General features: G+C 51.5%; 4 protein-coding genes across 4 annotated transcripts; all 4 read right to left on the reverse strand.

Annotated features, from left to right (window-relative positions):
* Positions 1 to 7: 7 nt before the first annotated feature.
* Positions 8 to 1,790, reverse strand: T069G_07011 (ammonium transporter family domain-containing protein; the record flags this gene model as incomplete). Its single annotated transcript, XM_056174221.1, has 3 exons — positions 8 to 594; positions 669 to 1,592; positions 1,724 to 1,790. The coding sequence occupies 3 exons, from the start codon at positions 1,788 to 1,790 to the stop codon at positions 8 to 10; spliced, it is 1,578 nt and encodes a 525-aa protein (XP_056027800.1).
* A 3,779-nt stretch (positions 1,791 to 5,569) lies between these two features.
* On the reverse strand, positions 5,570 to 8,301 carry T069G_07012 (CRT10 domain-containing protein; the record flags this gene model as incomplete). The annotated part of the gene is made up of 4 exons (XM_056174222.1): positions 5,570 to 7,025; positions 7,098 to 7,849; positions 7,924 to 8,145; positions 8,215 to 8,301. 4 exons carry the CDS (start codon positions 8,299 to 8,301, stop codon positions 5,570 to 5,572), a joined length of 2,517 nt encoding a protein of 838 aa, XP_056027801.1.
* A 921-nt stretch (positions 8,302 to 9,222) lies between these two features.
* On the reverse strand, positions 9,223 to 10,713 carry T069G_07013 (cellulase (glycosyl hydrolase family 5) domain-containing protein; the record flags this gene model as incomplete). The annotated part of the gene is made up of 1 exon (XM_056174223.1): positions 9,223 to 10,713. One exon carries the CDS (start codon positions 10,711 to 10,713, stop codon positions 9,223 to 9,225), a length of 1,491 nt encoding a protein of 496 aa, XP_056027802.1.
* Positions 10,714 to 12,661: 1,948 nt separating this feature from the next.
* On the reverse strand, positions 12,662 to 14,314 carry T069G_07014 (uncharacterized protein; the record flags this gene model as incomplete). Its single annotated transcript, XM_056174224.1, has 4 exons — positions 12,662 to 13,045; positions 13,109 to 13,879; positions 13,940 to 14,181; positions 14,242 to 14,314. The coding sequence occupies 4 exons, from the start codon at positions 14,312 to 14,314 to the stop codon at positions 12,662 to 12,664; spliced, it is 1,470 nt and encodes a 489-aa protein (XP_056027803.1).
* Positions 14,315 to 15,482: the final 1,168 nt, after the last annotated feature.

Below are 15,482 nucleotides of genomic sequence, written 5' to 3' on the forward strand. Positions count from 1 at the left end.
AGCAGCCTTAGTCGCGCTTCTCGTTGCTCTGACTGCCCTCGGTGGTCTCGCTACTCTCCGAGCGCTCCCTGGCGCGATCATCGAACGTCGATGCGGGTTTCCTCTCTTCGGTCTGTGTGTCAGCCAAGCTGGCAGAGCGAGCCATGTTGGCATGCTCCTGGATGCCGTGCTGAGGCTCAATCAGGATGGTGCTCTCGTGGGCAGGCTCTTCGCGCTGGGGGCTCCAAGCCAAAAAGTCTCGTCGGACCTCAACGTAGTCGTATGAAAACTCGCCGTGTTGGTCGTCGTCCATACCGAGGAGCTCAGCTTCTTCGGAGGCACGCAGCTTGAGGCCGGGGATGAGATCAATGATTTTGGCAATGATGGCGGACATGACAAAGGCATAGGCAGAACCGGCGACGATAGCAGCGATTTGCCATCCGATGAGGACATAGTGGCCGTCGACAAAGCCACCAATGGCACCACTGTTAACTCCGTCGAGACCGATGATGCTACCGCTAGCGAAAAAGGCGTTGAAAATGAGACCGACCATGCCACCGATACCGTGCTCAGCGAAAACGTCGAGAGAGTCATCGATTCGAATAAGGAATTTGACTGTTGAATAAATGTTAGAGAACTGTCTCGATACTTTCTCAAGGTTTTCATTGACTATAAAGGTCAAAACTTACTTTTGGTGCCAAAGTTACAGCAGACGCCGGCAACGACACCCAAGATGATGCTAGCCCATGGGGTAATGAAACCAGACGCAGGAGTGGCAGCAACCAGGCCCGAGATGGTTCCGGAACACCAACCGACCATGGACCACTTCTTGGCAAGACGGAAATCGAGGAGACACCAAGTCATGGCGGCGAACATGGCTGTGAGGCACGAGTTCCAGCAGGCCATGACAGCTCGGAGGTTGGCACCGAAGGCAGATCCGCCGTTAAAGCCCAGCCATCCGAACCACAGAAGAACGGTGCCGAGAGTGATGAGGGAGATGTTGTGGGGCCGGAAGTTCATCATCATCTTCTCGTTTCGGCGGCCCAGGACCCAGGAGTAGGCGAGAGCCGAGACACCGGAGCCGATCTCGACGGGGACACCACCGGCATAATCGAGGACGCCGTTCTTGAAAGCCCAGCCGTTGGCGTTCCACACCCAGTATGCCAGGGGGCAGTAGACGAGGGTGGCCCAGAAGAAGCAGAAAACCATGCTCGGGACCACCCGGCCACGTTCGGCAACGGCTCCGACAGTCAGGCAGGCGGTGACGGCGCAGAACATCATCTGATAGAAGGAGTAGAGGAGGGCCGGGATCAGGGGAGAGCCAATCGATGGGGTAGCCAGGACCCTCTGGAGCCCAAAGTGGTTGAGGTTGCCAATGTAGCCATTATTGGAAGTCGAGCTGAAGGCTAAAGAGTAACCCCAAAAGTACCACTGGAAGACAATGACGCTAAAGGACATCATCGTCACCCAGAGCATGGAGAGGGCGGACTTTCTGCGAGCGAGGCCCGAATAGAGAAAGGAGACGCCAGGTACCATGAGAAGCACCATACAGGCGGCCACCAGGATGAAGGCCTGGTCTCCGGATTGATACCATTGGTTCAGGTTTTCGGTCCCTGAAGCAAAGGCTTGTCAGTGACCCCGTGGTCCATTTCATCTCGGAACCATGACTTGCATATTGGGAGATAAGGGAAATCGGGTGCTACATGAGGAACGGGGTCAAGTCAAGGCTACTATCGTTACATACTGGCATCACCCCCGAGGGAACCTGTCCCATTAAACACGGTCGGGGCCCCAAGATGGGCGTAGGACATGATGGGCTAAGCGAAATCCGGGGTTTCGTCGAGTAGATGTTGGAGAAGCAGCCACGAGGACCAGATAAACGAGCGATAGGACGCGGAGTGAGATGAGACGAGGAGAAATCGAGGATAGGTCGGATGCCGGCACAGGCAGGGCGAGGATCCGGGAAGCCTGAGCTACGGCAAAGCGTTGTGATAAGGTTGCAGGAGGTGAGATGCCTCTGGAGGTTCGACCAGAGATAAGACGTGCAGGAGAGGAAGAGAGATGAGAGGAAGGAAAGGGTAGCAGGACCAGATTAGGAGGAAAGACGGAGGAGGAGGAGGAGGCTTAGAGATAACGGACAGGCTTAGATCCGTTGTATATAGCATGCACATCGCCTTCAACACCACTCAGGCAGTCCCCGATTTCGACAGCACGGCGACAAACCGGGAGCAAGGACGCTGGGGCCCTGTCAAGGGCCACCACGCCTCTTCTTTTTTTCCTCTCATCAGCCCAGCCCTGGGGGGGGGCCATGTTGGAGCCAATTACCCCAGACAGGGTCGTCCGAGGCCAGAGATAAGACACCAGGGGTGGGCGGTTCTGGCTGCTGTCTTGTTCGAAGAGCGTTGTGCCACAGATTGGGATTATCTCGGGGAGGCCATGGGGGTGTGGCCACAAGCGAACGGGGGGGTGGTTTGTCTATCTCATCTCACTGTTCGTTATCTCGGGGCGAAGGGCTGTGGATGCTGGGGCTAAGGGCTTAGTTCGAAGCGCGGCGCGAATCTGCATTGCTGAGGCATGAAGGCGAAAAGCAACTGGGTCGACAGCGACGATGAATGACGCTTGTAAATGGAATGAGTTGGTTGAAGGTTCGTGGAGAAGGAGGAAGTGATTTTCTCGTCCGTCTGTTTGTTTCTTCTGGTCGAGAAATTCTGCTTGGATTACTTAATCATCAAACGATGAGGAAAACAAGGGCAGGAGCAAGACAATGAAAAAGCAATCATTCGGGAAAGCGCAGCGCCACGAACGCGGATTATCGACCCGGAAGCAGCAGCGAAGAAAAAAAGGATACAAAGATACAAAGTGACATTGGCGATAGTAAGGCCAGAGATAAGGTGGGCGTGTATAATCGAGGTACGTACGACAAAAGCCAAGATACGGTCATCGAAATCGCCAGGTACGTATCTTTTCCGCATGTGGGCGGGTGAGATAACGCTAGTCGGAAAGCGTTCTAGCGGCGAGACAACAATAGAACATGTAAATGCAGCACACATTGCCGCGCAGCCCAAGTATCGGCCGAGTATCGGTGAGGCCGCAAACAGGGGAGTCTTTTTCTTTTCTTTTCATTTGTCTTTGTCGTTTTGGCTGGAGCCGGATAAGCAGCAAATCTGCAACCCTGAACATTTTCGTTGGATTCTTCTTATTGTTTTTTATTTCTCTCTTAGTCGTTCGGTTCCCACGCTTGGTAGATAGGTAATTGATTGATTGAAAAGGGCGGCAATTCACCCGGGCCTATTATCCATCAACTAGAAAACAATCGGCTTTGTCTCGCCTCCTTGACAAAAGGCCGTCATCGGCATCGCCAGCCCGAGACAGAACACAACTCATGTTCTTCCTCAAGACAAAGTGAGCCGACAACCCGAACAGATAAGACAGGTTTCTTCTGCGCTGATGGAGCACGAGTACTCGTACAAGCAGAAAGTACGAGTATATACATTCTGCAGTTAACCAGGGGGTTGCATTGAATCAATGTCCCAGCCCATATTACTAAGACGCCTCACCCACAAGGAATGCTTCCCTGTCCTCTTCAGCTGATGCTGAGAAGAGGAACTCGTACAACTTTTACCGCCTTCCCCCAGCTGGCCCGTCAATGCCGTCACTTCATCATGTAAAGCCTGATAAGCCCACTCTTGACGGGAGCGAAGCCGGCGAGGTTGGGGCCCTGCAGTGGGGGGAAACCCGCGCCCTTGGCCGTACCTTGCTTAGCTGACTTGAGTCTCTCCTCTGTGCACGTCAAATTACCTATTATGTACAACTAAGGTGCTGATAGAGAATGGTGCCTGAAGTACCGAGTTTACGATAGCCCAGGCTCCGTGAATAGATACGATTCAGAAAAAGGGTCTCCGTTACGGCATTCTCGTCTGTCAAGGGCGCTCCGGCGCCTTCGGGCGACCCGCCGTGGCTATTTAGTGCCATTGAGTGGCGGCCCAAGTAAATATCGCTGCTAGTAATAAGAGTATACATTGGCGTCTGTCAAAAGCGTGGGCTTGCGACGAGCCGCGGGTTTTGCCTCTCTCTTGAAAAAGTCGCGTGTACTTTGATGTTTCACAATTCAGCGCGCATCACCAGTTCTCGACGGCAACCTGCACCGGCACGCTGGCTCCTGGTTGAGACATGTCGTCTCGCACACGCAAGGGAGAGAAAGATTACAATGAACCAGTTTTACAGTAATAAGAAATGGAAAAGAGTAAAATATTCCACCGATCTTCCGTAAAGGCAAACCCCAGAGTTTCCCTCGGACAACAAAGTAATACCTCACGTGCACACGCCGATTCTTCCCCGGGTTCCTCCAGAGAAACCCCAAATCTCATCTCCAGTAAGGTTACTCAATAAAACACCCCCATGACCCAAACCCGGGAAAATCTCGTGCCACCAACACACAAACTCGGAAAACACAAGCAAGAAAATAAAATCTCAGTATTCGCTACCCCAGCCCCAGCCTATCCCTTCCCTTCTTTTCCCACCCCCGCCCGCCCTCTTTGTCTTTCCCCCCCATCGATCCGGTCGATTTTGAAGGAATAGATCCTCGGTTACCCGTGCATTGGCATGTTTTACTAAGCCCAGTAGCACATGAAAAAATATTGATCCCGGGGGAGGAGGGGGGCGCAACAAGTAAAAAAGTACGTGAGCCCAACTTTTCGTTATCAGAAGATTGTCTAGCCAATCACAGCCCCGCTTGCTCATTACGTTCGAGAAACCCCGATTTGGCGATTTGCGGAGCAGCGCCCGTGTTGCCTATCGGATCATCGTCCCGCTGTGCTGGATGCGTACAAGCACCAACGCTTGGGATCGACTTGGCAACGTTTCTTTCTGACTTGCGTTGCTTTTTGCCTTTGCCATGTTTTGCGTGTCTTGGCGTCTTTCGCTTATATCTGTGCTTAAAAGTCTATGAGTCTGTATGTAGCTGTAAACATCCAAGAGTAGCAAACGGACTGTAGAATGTTGTGCTAATACTTGCTTCACACGTGATACTCGGAATAGCTGCTAACATAGATATCTCCCTCTTTACATGCCCCTTTGCCTTGCATGAGATCAGTTACGGCAACTCATACAGTTGCTCTTCCCCTGTTCTCTTTGCAAAATTGTTGTATATGACAGTTAAACTCTTCTTTCAACTAATAGCCTCCTCTCCTATCCTCTCCTAGCGACTGACAACCCATCCTAGCGGGAGTTAAACCAATATTTGGTTAACCCTGAAGCTTTGAATCTAACAACCTGAGTTTGAATTCGATTTTATCAAGGCCTAATCCTCCCACGCCCTATCATACATACAATCTACCATATTCCCTTTTATCCCGCGTCGTGAATCAATCGGTACAGAAATTGCTCGACTTATTCTAGCTTCTTCAATCACTCGAGGATACCCTATAAGTCGCCAGTTTTAAAAAGAAGCACAAGTCATCACGACTACAAACTTACAAGTGAAGAGAAAAAGATGAGCAAAGAGACAGGACACGAAATTCTACCGTGTAGCCGGCTCCATGTATTTTATTCATGATTCGATAAAGAGGCTATTGATTCGCTAAACCGACCATCAAAAGATGCAAAGTCTCCCAGTTTGTTCTTTCCTCGTCACTTCGTACGTAAGGATATCGTGATTCCGATAATGCAGCATTAATCTATACCGCTTTGGTGCCGTTGCCCGGCTCGTTCTGTCGCCATACATACGGTCGTCGTCCTGTACAGGCCCAACCGCAAGCCCGTGCAATGGTCGTAACACTGGTCGGCATGCCTCCTCTTCTGATGATCGAGGCAGAATGCATTCTACCCGAAGCCCATGATGCCACATCCCCGATGTCTTCGACGCAACAGGAGACCTGAGTTTCGTCGGAGTAACACAAAGAACCCGCCCAGTAGGCGACCCCACTACAACGAGAGAGAGCTCAGGGATGTGAAAGACCATGCTCAAGCGGCTGGTTGCGCGGAAATAGGGTCTTATGCTTCGTTCCTGAAACCAACTAAACGTGACGGCGTCGGGGCACAGAACCCCAATTTCTTTTGAGCGTGTGTCATGCTCTTCTCGAAGACTCCTGAGCTCCAGGTCCTTTTCCAATGTTCGAATAAAATGGTATCGCTTGGTAAATCTTTTGAGGCGGTCTTCCGCTGCTGGGTCCTTGTTGTCATCTTCCTTGTTTTCATTGAACTCAATCTTCCTCCTTAAGAATTCAACAAGCTGTGTTGGGTGTCTAGGGATGACTTGAATCATCCCGCTATGAGGAAAAAATGCCATGTCGAGTCGAGTAGGAGGTGTACTAAGTCGGTTATGACTGCGCCGTCTCAAAGTCGTGACATTGGAACTCTTTCGCCTTTCATCCACTGACATGACAGTGTCTTGATCCATCGGTGAATCCTTTGCCTGGGTCAATGCCGGTTCAGGAGTGTCCGGGGAAGAGATAGCTTCTTGGAATTCCTGTACAGCGTACGCAAGCTGTCCGAGTATTTCATCTATATCGTGTAGCGCTTGGTCTTGTTGGAACTGCAGTCCTGCCGGTGGATGTGGAAAGAGCACTGCGCTGCCGCCGTGGTCTGCGGCAACGATTTCAGGAATTCCTTGGGCGGCAATATCTTGTTGGGCATCTTCTGCTTCGGTTTCCTGGCCCATCTCGCCGCTATCCTCTTCATCCTCCTCATCCTCCTCATCCGACTCGTCGCTGTCATTTTCTAGCTCTTCTTGTTCGACCTCACTTTCGTCGCTGTGCTCGCCCATGAGATTGGGAGCAATGGCATCGCCTACGAGAGATTGTAAAGATTGGTTATGAAACATGTTCAGAACGTTGGGGAAAAACTGACCCGCCCTGGCTCCAAGCATGGGAGGAGGGCATGGGTTGTCCGGGATGGCTGCGAGGCATTCTGCCACATTCACCATCGGCTGCAAGCATCCCGATCCCGGCTGGAAGATGCTGAGCGCCTCCTCGGGTAACCCAAGCATCTCCTCGAGAGTGTTGACTGGCACAAAGGATTCTTCAGAAAGAGCCAGTACACCCCATCCCCTAGAAGAAAGAAAAACCACCATCAGAATCTTGCATCAAATAGGTCGTTGCGCTCTCCAAACGCTTGCTTACCGTGATGGTGCTGGCCAGAATTCTTCACTCTGCAGTATAAGATGTTTAGATGGCGGAATCTGGACTACAGGCTGGGAAATTCTCCATATATCTGCTATCCAGATGACCCCATTGATATCTACTGCGCATATCTTCTCAGCCTGGCCGTCCTCGCTATCGGCGAAGCAGATGTTGGGGATGTTGGACGCTTCAGCCCCAAAAGCCACCACGATCCTCCAGTTGCGTGCCCTCCTAGGAATACTTGATTGGGTATTGCCGCTGCTCTGGCAGCAATCGCAGAATTCTCGTATTCTTTTTGATTTCTTCTGACATGTGGTGAGGGCAAAAGCAAAAACCGTCACCTCGTATCGATTCGAGCTCACAGCTATAAGGCGAGACTTGCGATGGATGGCCAGCCCCCAAGCCGTATGGCCGACATTCTCCTGAAAGAAGCGTCTCGGCTGACGATGGGCGTGCGCTTTCCCAGCGCTTCTCTTGGTTCTGGAAATTGAATCTGCAATCTCCTTGACATAGTACGCAACCACATCTCCATCATCGTAGCAAGCGACTAGAATCTCTTCTCTCCCGAGGTAGCCCGTAATAATGTGATTGATGATATGCGGAGTATCAGGATCGATATAACCACCAATAGAAAGAGCTTCTTTACTTGGCCTAGGGTAAATTTGGAGGTCGGGGTCTCGGGGAATCGTTTGTTTCGGAATGCTTCGAGGAGTGTAGGCGAATATATGACCTTGATATGCGACAAAGTAGAGCTAACATCAGAAAACTCTTGTCAGTCATTTCCATTTACGCCATTTGGCTTCTCTCCCCTCACGCACCCACGTACATTGTGAGCTTGCGATAATGCCGTCAAATTGTTTCGATAGTTCTGCATGCTTGGGACGAGCCGATATATCGAGTCTTTGGGACGGCGCCTGTCTTCCTCGAGACCCGGAAGAAAAGTTTGCTGGGTGGATGGCCAAGCAAATGGCGATTCAAGGCCCTCTGGCTCCATCCCCAGTGAAGTTCGCTCTCGATCCCGGATCGCGCCCTTGGCTTCATTGCCAAACTATCAGGTCATCGTCCACGTCAGCTCCCTGCATCTGCGAGTCACCACCACGACCTAAAAACGACTTACCCTGTCCGTCGCTGTTTGTGTATAGCATCTTCCTACTGACAGGGTGCGAGGGCTAGGGGTCGGCGATTTCTTCGATGGGCGATCCATGGCCGTCGGGTGGAGGGGAGCCTCGCCACTGCGGGCAGACTGCGCGATCTCGGGACATGTAAATCAAGCAGTAGCAGTAGATATAGAAGAGCCGGATGGTGAGGGAGATGTTCAGGCGTGGGCGACTAGAGAATATAGAATATTTGATTGCGGACGACTATATCGGAGGCGATAAAAAGCAAAGTGGTGGGGAGTCAATTTGAAGCTTCCAAGAACCAGAGCGATGCAGTTGATAGCAGCGGCGACCCCACAATTTAGCGCATGAGATCAGCAAGGTGCTTTTATCGATAAAGCACCGGTCACTTGCAGCTACATTACTAAAGATTTGATGGAATTACGGAACAGCATCAAGTGAGAAATAATGGATAACAATAACTTCATTCAGTTTTATTTATTCTCTAACATAATATTGTAGTGTATAGGATAGGATCGTAAAGTAATGCGTGATGATATACGCCACTATGAAAACAATTAATACATCGGTAGGTCAATAGATACCCTGCAATGATAAAGCACCATAGGTACCTCCTACCTAGGTATGTACTTGCAGCTGTTACTAAAGATTTGATGGAGTTACGGAACAGCATCAAGTGGGAAAACAGTGGACAGCAATGATGTAACTTCATTCAGCTTCATTCATTCTCTAACATAACATATAGCAGCGTACAGGATCGTAAGGCAATGCGTTATGACGCATGTCGCCATGAAAATAATTCCAATACGTCGGTGATCAAATAGATACCTGGCAACCCCATGCCCATCCAAACGCCTCCAAAAGCGCCAGTGCATGTGCTCATCAAACTGGGTATGTAACCAAATAACTCCACTCCATGATAAATCCATCAAACGATAGTACAAGCAGGCAAGATATCCTCTGCTTGCCTATGAAAAACAAACCAAAAAATTCATCCCAATTCCAATTCATTGCCTCATCAGCTCCTGCAAATCCTTCATGCGGTAGTCAAGCACTGGGGTGACCCAGTCATCGTGCAGCAGTGAATAAGACTCCTTCTCGTTGTTCTTGGGCTTGCGCGGGTTCAAAGCCCAGTATCCGAAATCTCCATCAATGGACTTGAGATACTGGAGCAAATGTTTCCAGTAACGCGCATCACCGACAGTAGGGTCGTTTGGCGCTCCCAGCTCTCCAAACCAAACCGGCGCAATGTCCAAGTCAAGCAGATACGCCCAGTTGCGACGCATCGTCTTGACGAAAGACTTGTAGTTCCGCTGGGCAAATCGGCCCTGCCAGCTTCCCCAGCCAGACCACTTGTAGCCATGAGCAGAGTATACGAGCCGGTTCTCGACATCCAGTCGGACCGGCCGGTCGAGAGCGCCCGAAACATCGTTGGCCGACTCGGTGCCTTCGACAATGATGAGCCAGTCAGACTTCATCTTGAGCAGGCGATTGCCGCATTTCTCTGCGGCGGCTGCCCACTTGGACCAGGGCATGGTTCCCCAGAGGCCACGGACCTCGTTGCGGAGATCAGCTCCAATGACCAGTGGATTATGCACGAATCGCTCCATGACCGACTCCCAATGCTGAATCCACTCCTCCTCTGTCTGCTTGACGCGGCAAAGCGGTCCGAGGTGGTCGTTGGCCCAACCGGCATCGCAAGGGTCCGCTCCACAGCACCAAGTTGCGCTGGTGATATGGTTGTTGATGATGACGGCAAGTCCAGCATCCGTCAGAGCTGTTGTCACGGCTTCAAACACGTCCATGGCGCGAAGGCCCTCGAGGTCCGGGTTCGCAAGCACCAGCCGTGGCTCAAGAACCGGGTTCTTAATAACAAGCTCGTCTGAGTAGGGAAGCCTCACGCTGTTGAAACCCATCTTCTTGATGGTCTCGGCAATGACGCTTCGGTGCTGGATATCCAATCCGCCTGGGACGAACAGCTCATCACTGGCGCCGTACCAATTGATGGAAGAAAGCTTGAACCGATGGCCATTCTCGTCGACAATGTTCCGTCCCTGCGTCCTCAACGGCAGCTTGTAGCTCGATATCCATGTCCTCTCCAGAGGGGCCGGCAGGGGCTTCCGGCTGAAGAGAAGCGACTCTCGATCGGGCATCCACTTGGCATTGAGATCCTGCTCCCGGGCCCATAGAACGGTCAGGTAAAAGACGGCCGGAATCAGCAGCATGAGCATCGCCATCATGAATTTGGATCGCAGCCGGTACCCAAGCCCAAGCCAGAGCTTGCGAGGCGATGCCCTCCGCTTGTTCGCCCACGCCCGGCTAACATTTGCTTCGGGTGGAGTATACAGAGGCAGGCTCTCGTCAGAGCTGGAAGCGTCCTCATGGTCATCGCTTGATTGGCTCCAGTGAACATGGCGCTCGGGCTTGTCGGGCTGAGAGCCGTTGGCATCGTCGATATCGCCGCTGACTAAGGCAGCCGGAGCCCGCCTGTCCGCCATTTGATTGCTTGTGTGGTACAAGAGGATTCCAAAGTGGTGCTTACACAGCACAGCGATGTGATTGGAAAAGAATAGCAGAGAGCTCCGAGGATCCCGTAGAGTGAGGCAGAACCAAATCGCCCTTTTCTATCGCTCGTGATGTGTGTCTCTGTTTGAGTATCCTTTTACCCTTATTTCTTTTTCTTTTTTTTTTAATCTCGTGTTGAACTGTGTGGCGGGGTGCATCAACCATACAACTATTCAAAGCATAGGTAGATGTCGCGTGCTCATATCCGTACCCAAAAGGCCTTCGGAATCGTCGGGCAGCCCCAAATCAAGTGAATGTCGAAAATCACCAAAGGCACACTTCAGGAGGATCAAAAAAGTGCGATGATCCCGTAGGCTATGCAAAAAGCGAGGGAATAGCTCCAGGTCAGTAACACACAGCCCAGCAACGAGGGAGCAAGGCAAAAAAGAGTCGAGGTTTGTCGTCCCGACAAGAAAAATAACAAAAAAAAGTCGCCGCCTTTATAAACAAAGCAAAACGGCAGAGTTAATTCCGTTCCTGTCACCGCATCTGGCCAATCGCACCTGCGAGGCCAAGGCCAAGGCCAAGGGCCGCTCCGGAGAACCCGGACACAAGTTGCTATTAGTTAGCCATGACCTCACCTTCGAACCAGAAAGCAAGCTCGCAACGTTCGAAAGCGCATCTTCGGCACTCTTCGCCTGTCCGATGGGAGAGCCAAGCCAAAAGTCGTCCCACCTCGGCAGGTACTTGTAAACACACCGCAATCTTGCCGCGGATACGCGTATCCATTGTTCAAAGAGTACATGCGCCCTGGCTTCGATGATCGACCTGGCGCGCCAATTGGCGAGACGCCCGCAATGTCTGTAAGCGGAAAGACAAAAATCACACGAGACATCCGCGCATCAACAAAACCAGCATCAATAACCACAACGACAGACGATGTTTTCATGAATATTGAAACGGATTTGAACTCTTGAATTAATTAATCCAGACACTCGTAATAAAGTATCCAGGCTTTTTGCTCGGTATACATACAAGGTATATACATAAAATACGCTGCGTAGCGACCATGTGCTTCGTGCTATGAGGTAGGCGACCGAATCTGCCGGTAACGGGTACCTAAGCTGCAAGCCTCCCCCACAGGCACTAGCACACTTTTTTTTCTTCTTCTCCTCTGCCGTCTCAGCTCCTGCACACATCCGATCCGCCGCTTCCGGATGCGCCTTTAGTTCCCGCGTTCCGCATGCCATCATCTCTTTCTCCTGAGCTACTCGTGACACTTTACATAACAGGTTTGTTTACCAGAAGATGCTGCCAAAGAAATTCAACAGGCGCACGTGCAGATCCCTCGGGGATTTTTTGCTCCAGCCTCTAGCCATTAACGGGGGACTGCCTCGGAGATGTGAGGGCTGGATTCTCCAATCAGGATAAGAGAACCAGCCTCTTTCATCGTGAGCGTCCGCCCCCTTTTTTCTAAGGAGTGTATAAGAAAAGAAAGATAAAAAAGAAATATGGTCCAATATGTACAAACAAATGATATGACCGTGGCGCCACGCTGTCCTGTGTCTTAGAGAGGGTGCCGTTCGACTGCAAGTAGAGACCTTTTGTGTCTCTAAATGGTCAATGGCTGAGGGATAGATAGAATTATAATAGAAAGGGTGTAAATGAGCGTCATCGACGCAACATCATGCCGCACCGTGAGATGCTGGACATGTGGCGTCACCTCCAGGGTATTGTTGTTGATTCCATGGCTAGCCGTGGAGCGGGTATCTAAGCATATGCTTCAAGTCGATTCGTTTGGCTGTGGGAGAGAGGTTGATCCCCTCCCCCTTCCTCCCCCTTTTCTTCTGACATGCCTCTTCTAATTTTTTTCGTTTCTGCTTCATTGCGAGCGGTTCGCTTCTTTGCTGCTTCTTGCTTCTCGAGCCGACGCTCGGCGACTTATATGCGGTTCATGGCCAATGGGTTCATATCGCGGCCTTGCGGGGCGGCGTAGGTTTGCTGCGCATTCCACTCAGGCCGGGAGCCCTGTGGTGGCCGGGGGTTCGAGTAGGATCGCGCCGGTGCGTTGTATCTGGCTGTTTCGCCAAAGTAATCGGGGGCTTGATTGCCCGCTGCGGATTTCACTGGATCAAGTGGTGTTACCACGGCGCTCGTATCTCTGGAGAGCATCTCGTACGAACGTGTATCTTTCTGATTATCATATCGGGCATCCACCGATACGAATTCCTTCTTTCTGCTATTGAAAGGAGACTTTACCAAATCAACCCAGCCGGTAAACATGGTCCATCGACCAAGGAGGAACAGGATCCAAATGCCGTTCAGCTAATGCGCCAACCAGGTCAGTAATCTAGAGAGTTAGGCGGTCAGGAGAACCTTGGTACTTACAGAAAGCAGAACAAGCACGGCAGCTATTGTCGCTTCGCTGACGACTAGGGAGCCGGTATCGTCAAGACACTTTGTCTTGTCGCCCTGGGCTCCGATGAGGCAGACAATCCACTTCTGAGCAACCTTGGGGTCATCGGCGATGGATTGAACGACGTTGTCCTGGAAGACGAAGATGACGGAGAAGAAGATGACATCGGCAATGATGATGAGGACAATGGCAATGCCTCGCCATTGGAGAGCAATAACTCGGCGGACTCGGCGGTAAGCCTGTCGTGGGGACATGGTGATGACACTGTTTGAGTAAGTTGGGAGGCTGGATCCTTCGGTCGACGCGGCGTTGTCGTTCAGAGAGGCGAGATAGACCTTGATGCAGTAGCCAAAAGTGGTGAATGTCGTCACGACAGTGATGCTGGCAAAGATGAGAAGCGGGATCCAAAAATCTGCCAAGCTGTTGTTGTGGTTGATATGACACGTTGCGCCGAACCGGAAGGAAACTCCACTGAAGACCAGAGCGAGGATGATGCCAATGGTAGGGATGCCCCAACCAGCGGCTTGGGCGAAAATCATAAAGTTGCGGCCCACAAGAACCTGCCAGCAGATCTGAAGGTGAAGGGAGAGGGAACGAAGGAATGCCCACATCACGGCGCACCAGCCTCCTAGGATCAACATGGCACCCGACGCTCCACAGACACTCAAAGTGTGCATGTCGTTCGGAGTGATGGCATCAAAGCACTGATCCGGCTCGGCCGCTAGCGGAATGACGAATCCCAACTGGAATCAGCGGTTAGCGACCAAGTCTCCCTTTGTGTAAACGACCGTCACTCCACCTACATTCATGATCAAGATACCCAGGGTAAAGCAGATGCTCAGGTAGTGACGGTTCGTCTTTTCCACTGGCAGTGTTGCCCATGATACCAACAGGAAAACGCAGCAGATGACACTGACGGTTGCGATCCAGTTGGCCACGGTGCCGATTGTGGTGAAGCTGTCTGGGTAAACCCAGTCTGTCATGGGACAGGGCAAGCAGCATTCAATGGTGCCCGAAATCTTCTGGCACAATCGGCCGCTGACATCTACATCTCAAGTCAACAGATCGATCCAACACCAGTCTTTGGGCGTCCATTTCTACTTACACCCTCCACCACCAAAAAGCGTCGAATCGATGAACGGAGCAGGGCAAAGGTTGATTCCTGTAACGTTGGCCATGATGGAAGATCGTGTCCGGCAACGGGGGCCTTGAATCGGGTCGAGAAAGGGTCGTTCGTTTAAGCTGTGCCCCTTGATGGGATTTCGTTGCTGATCGCCTTCCCAAGGTGCACTTTAAGGCGTAGTAGAGGTTATGGATAAACAGGTTGTCGTCGAGGTACAAAATCAAGGAGAGGGGGCGTCAATGAAAGAATGCGATACTATGGGTATCGTGATGGCTTCGCGCAAAGTCGAACAGATACGTAGTCATATGACCCAATCGATCAGATAATTCGAAACACTCCAAGGTGGCGTAGGACAGTCGATTGATGTGATGAATCCTCTGACTAGTCGGCGGGCGTGCGTTGATGAATAGTATAGCCGTCGTGATAGTATCACAGCATAGTGAAGCCAAGAAAGGAAGTTGTGTGTGGCGATATGTTACTCAAGAGAGTATAAGAGAGCGGTATTATCCAAGGGATAAGAAAAAGAAGAACAAATAGACAGGAATACAGAATGCCCAGACCCAGACCACAGCAAAGACGACAGCATTCAGGCATGAATGCGAGGGCATGCGGGTCATAAAGTACTACTCGTACTTGGCTGAAGAGTCAGATGGACTTCGCAGAGCAGCTGCCAGGCAAGGAAACTAGTCTCGAATACAACGTTCAAGTCGACCAAGAGGCGGGCTGACCCCTGTACGTGCAGAATACCGGGGTCTCTCATGTTCCTGGTAGGGTCGTGAGTTTTGTGGAGCTGCATGGGCTCCGAAAGCTGGACAGGGGCAGTACTTGTCGTCCGCACCGGAGCTTTGTCTTCTGAGAGGTCGCCAGCACATACTGTACTCCGGCCAACTGGACCACACAACCCTTGTGAGAGAGGGTACCTCCATAAGGTGATGAGATGCCACAGGGGCAGAGCAAGGCTTGTTTGGATTGCTGGGGCCTAGCCCAAGGAGAGGCTCCAATGGGGCTCTCTCCACTCGTCTCTGGGATGTTTCTTTGGCGAGATGCATTGTGGTCTCAAGGATCTCGCGGGCAAGTAGACTGCGGCTTGGAGCAGCTGTCCCTCACGATTGGAGGACTTGGCCGGGGGTCTTCTTGGTTACGGCCTTCTAGTCACAATTATTTAGTGGCAATTAGTGGCAGTGTTGGTCAACTATCGGTAGCAGAGGCACTTGGCAGGGGTG

This window comes from Trichoderma breve, chromosome 4 (genome assembly GCF_028502605.1).
Source record: "Trichoderma breve strain T069 chromosome 4, whole genome shotgun sequence".
Taxonomy (NCBI): Eukaryota; Fungi; Ascomycota; class Sordariomycetes; order Hypocreales; family Hypocreaceae; genus Trichoderma; species Trichoderma breve.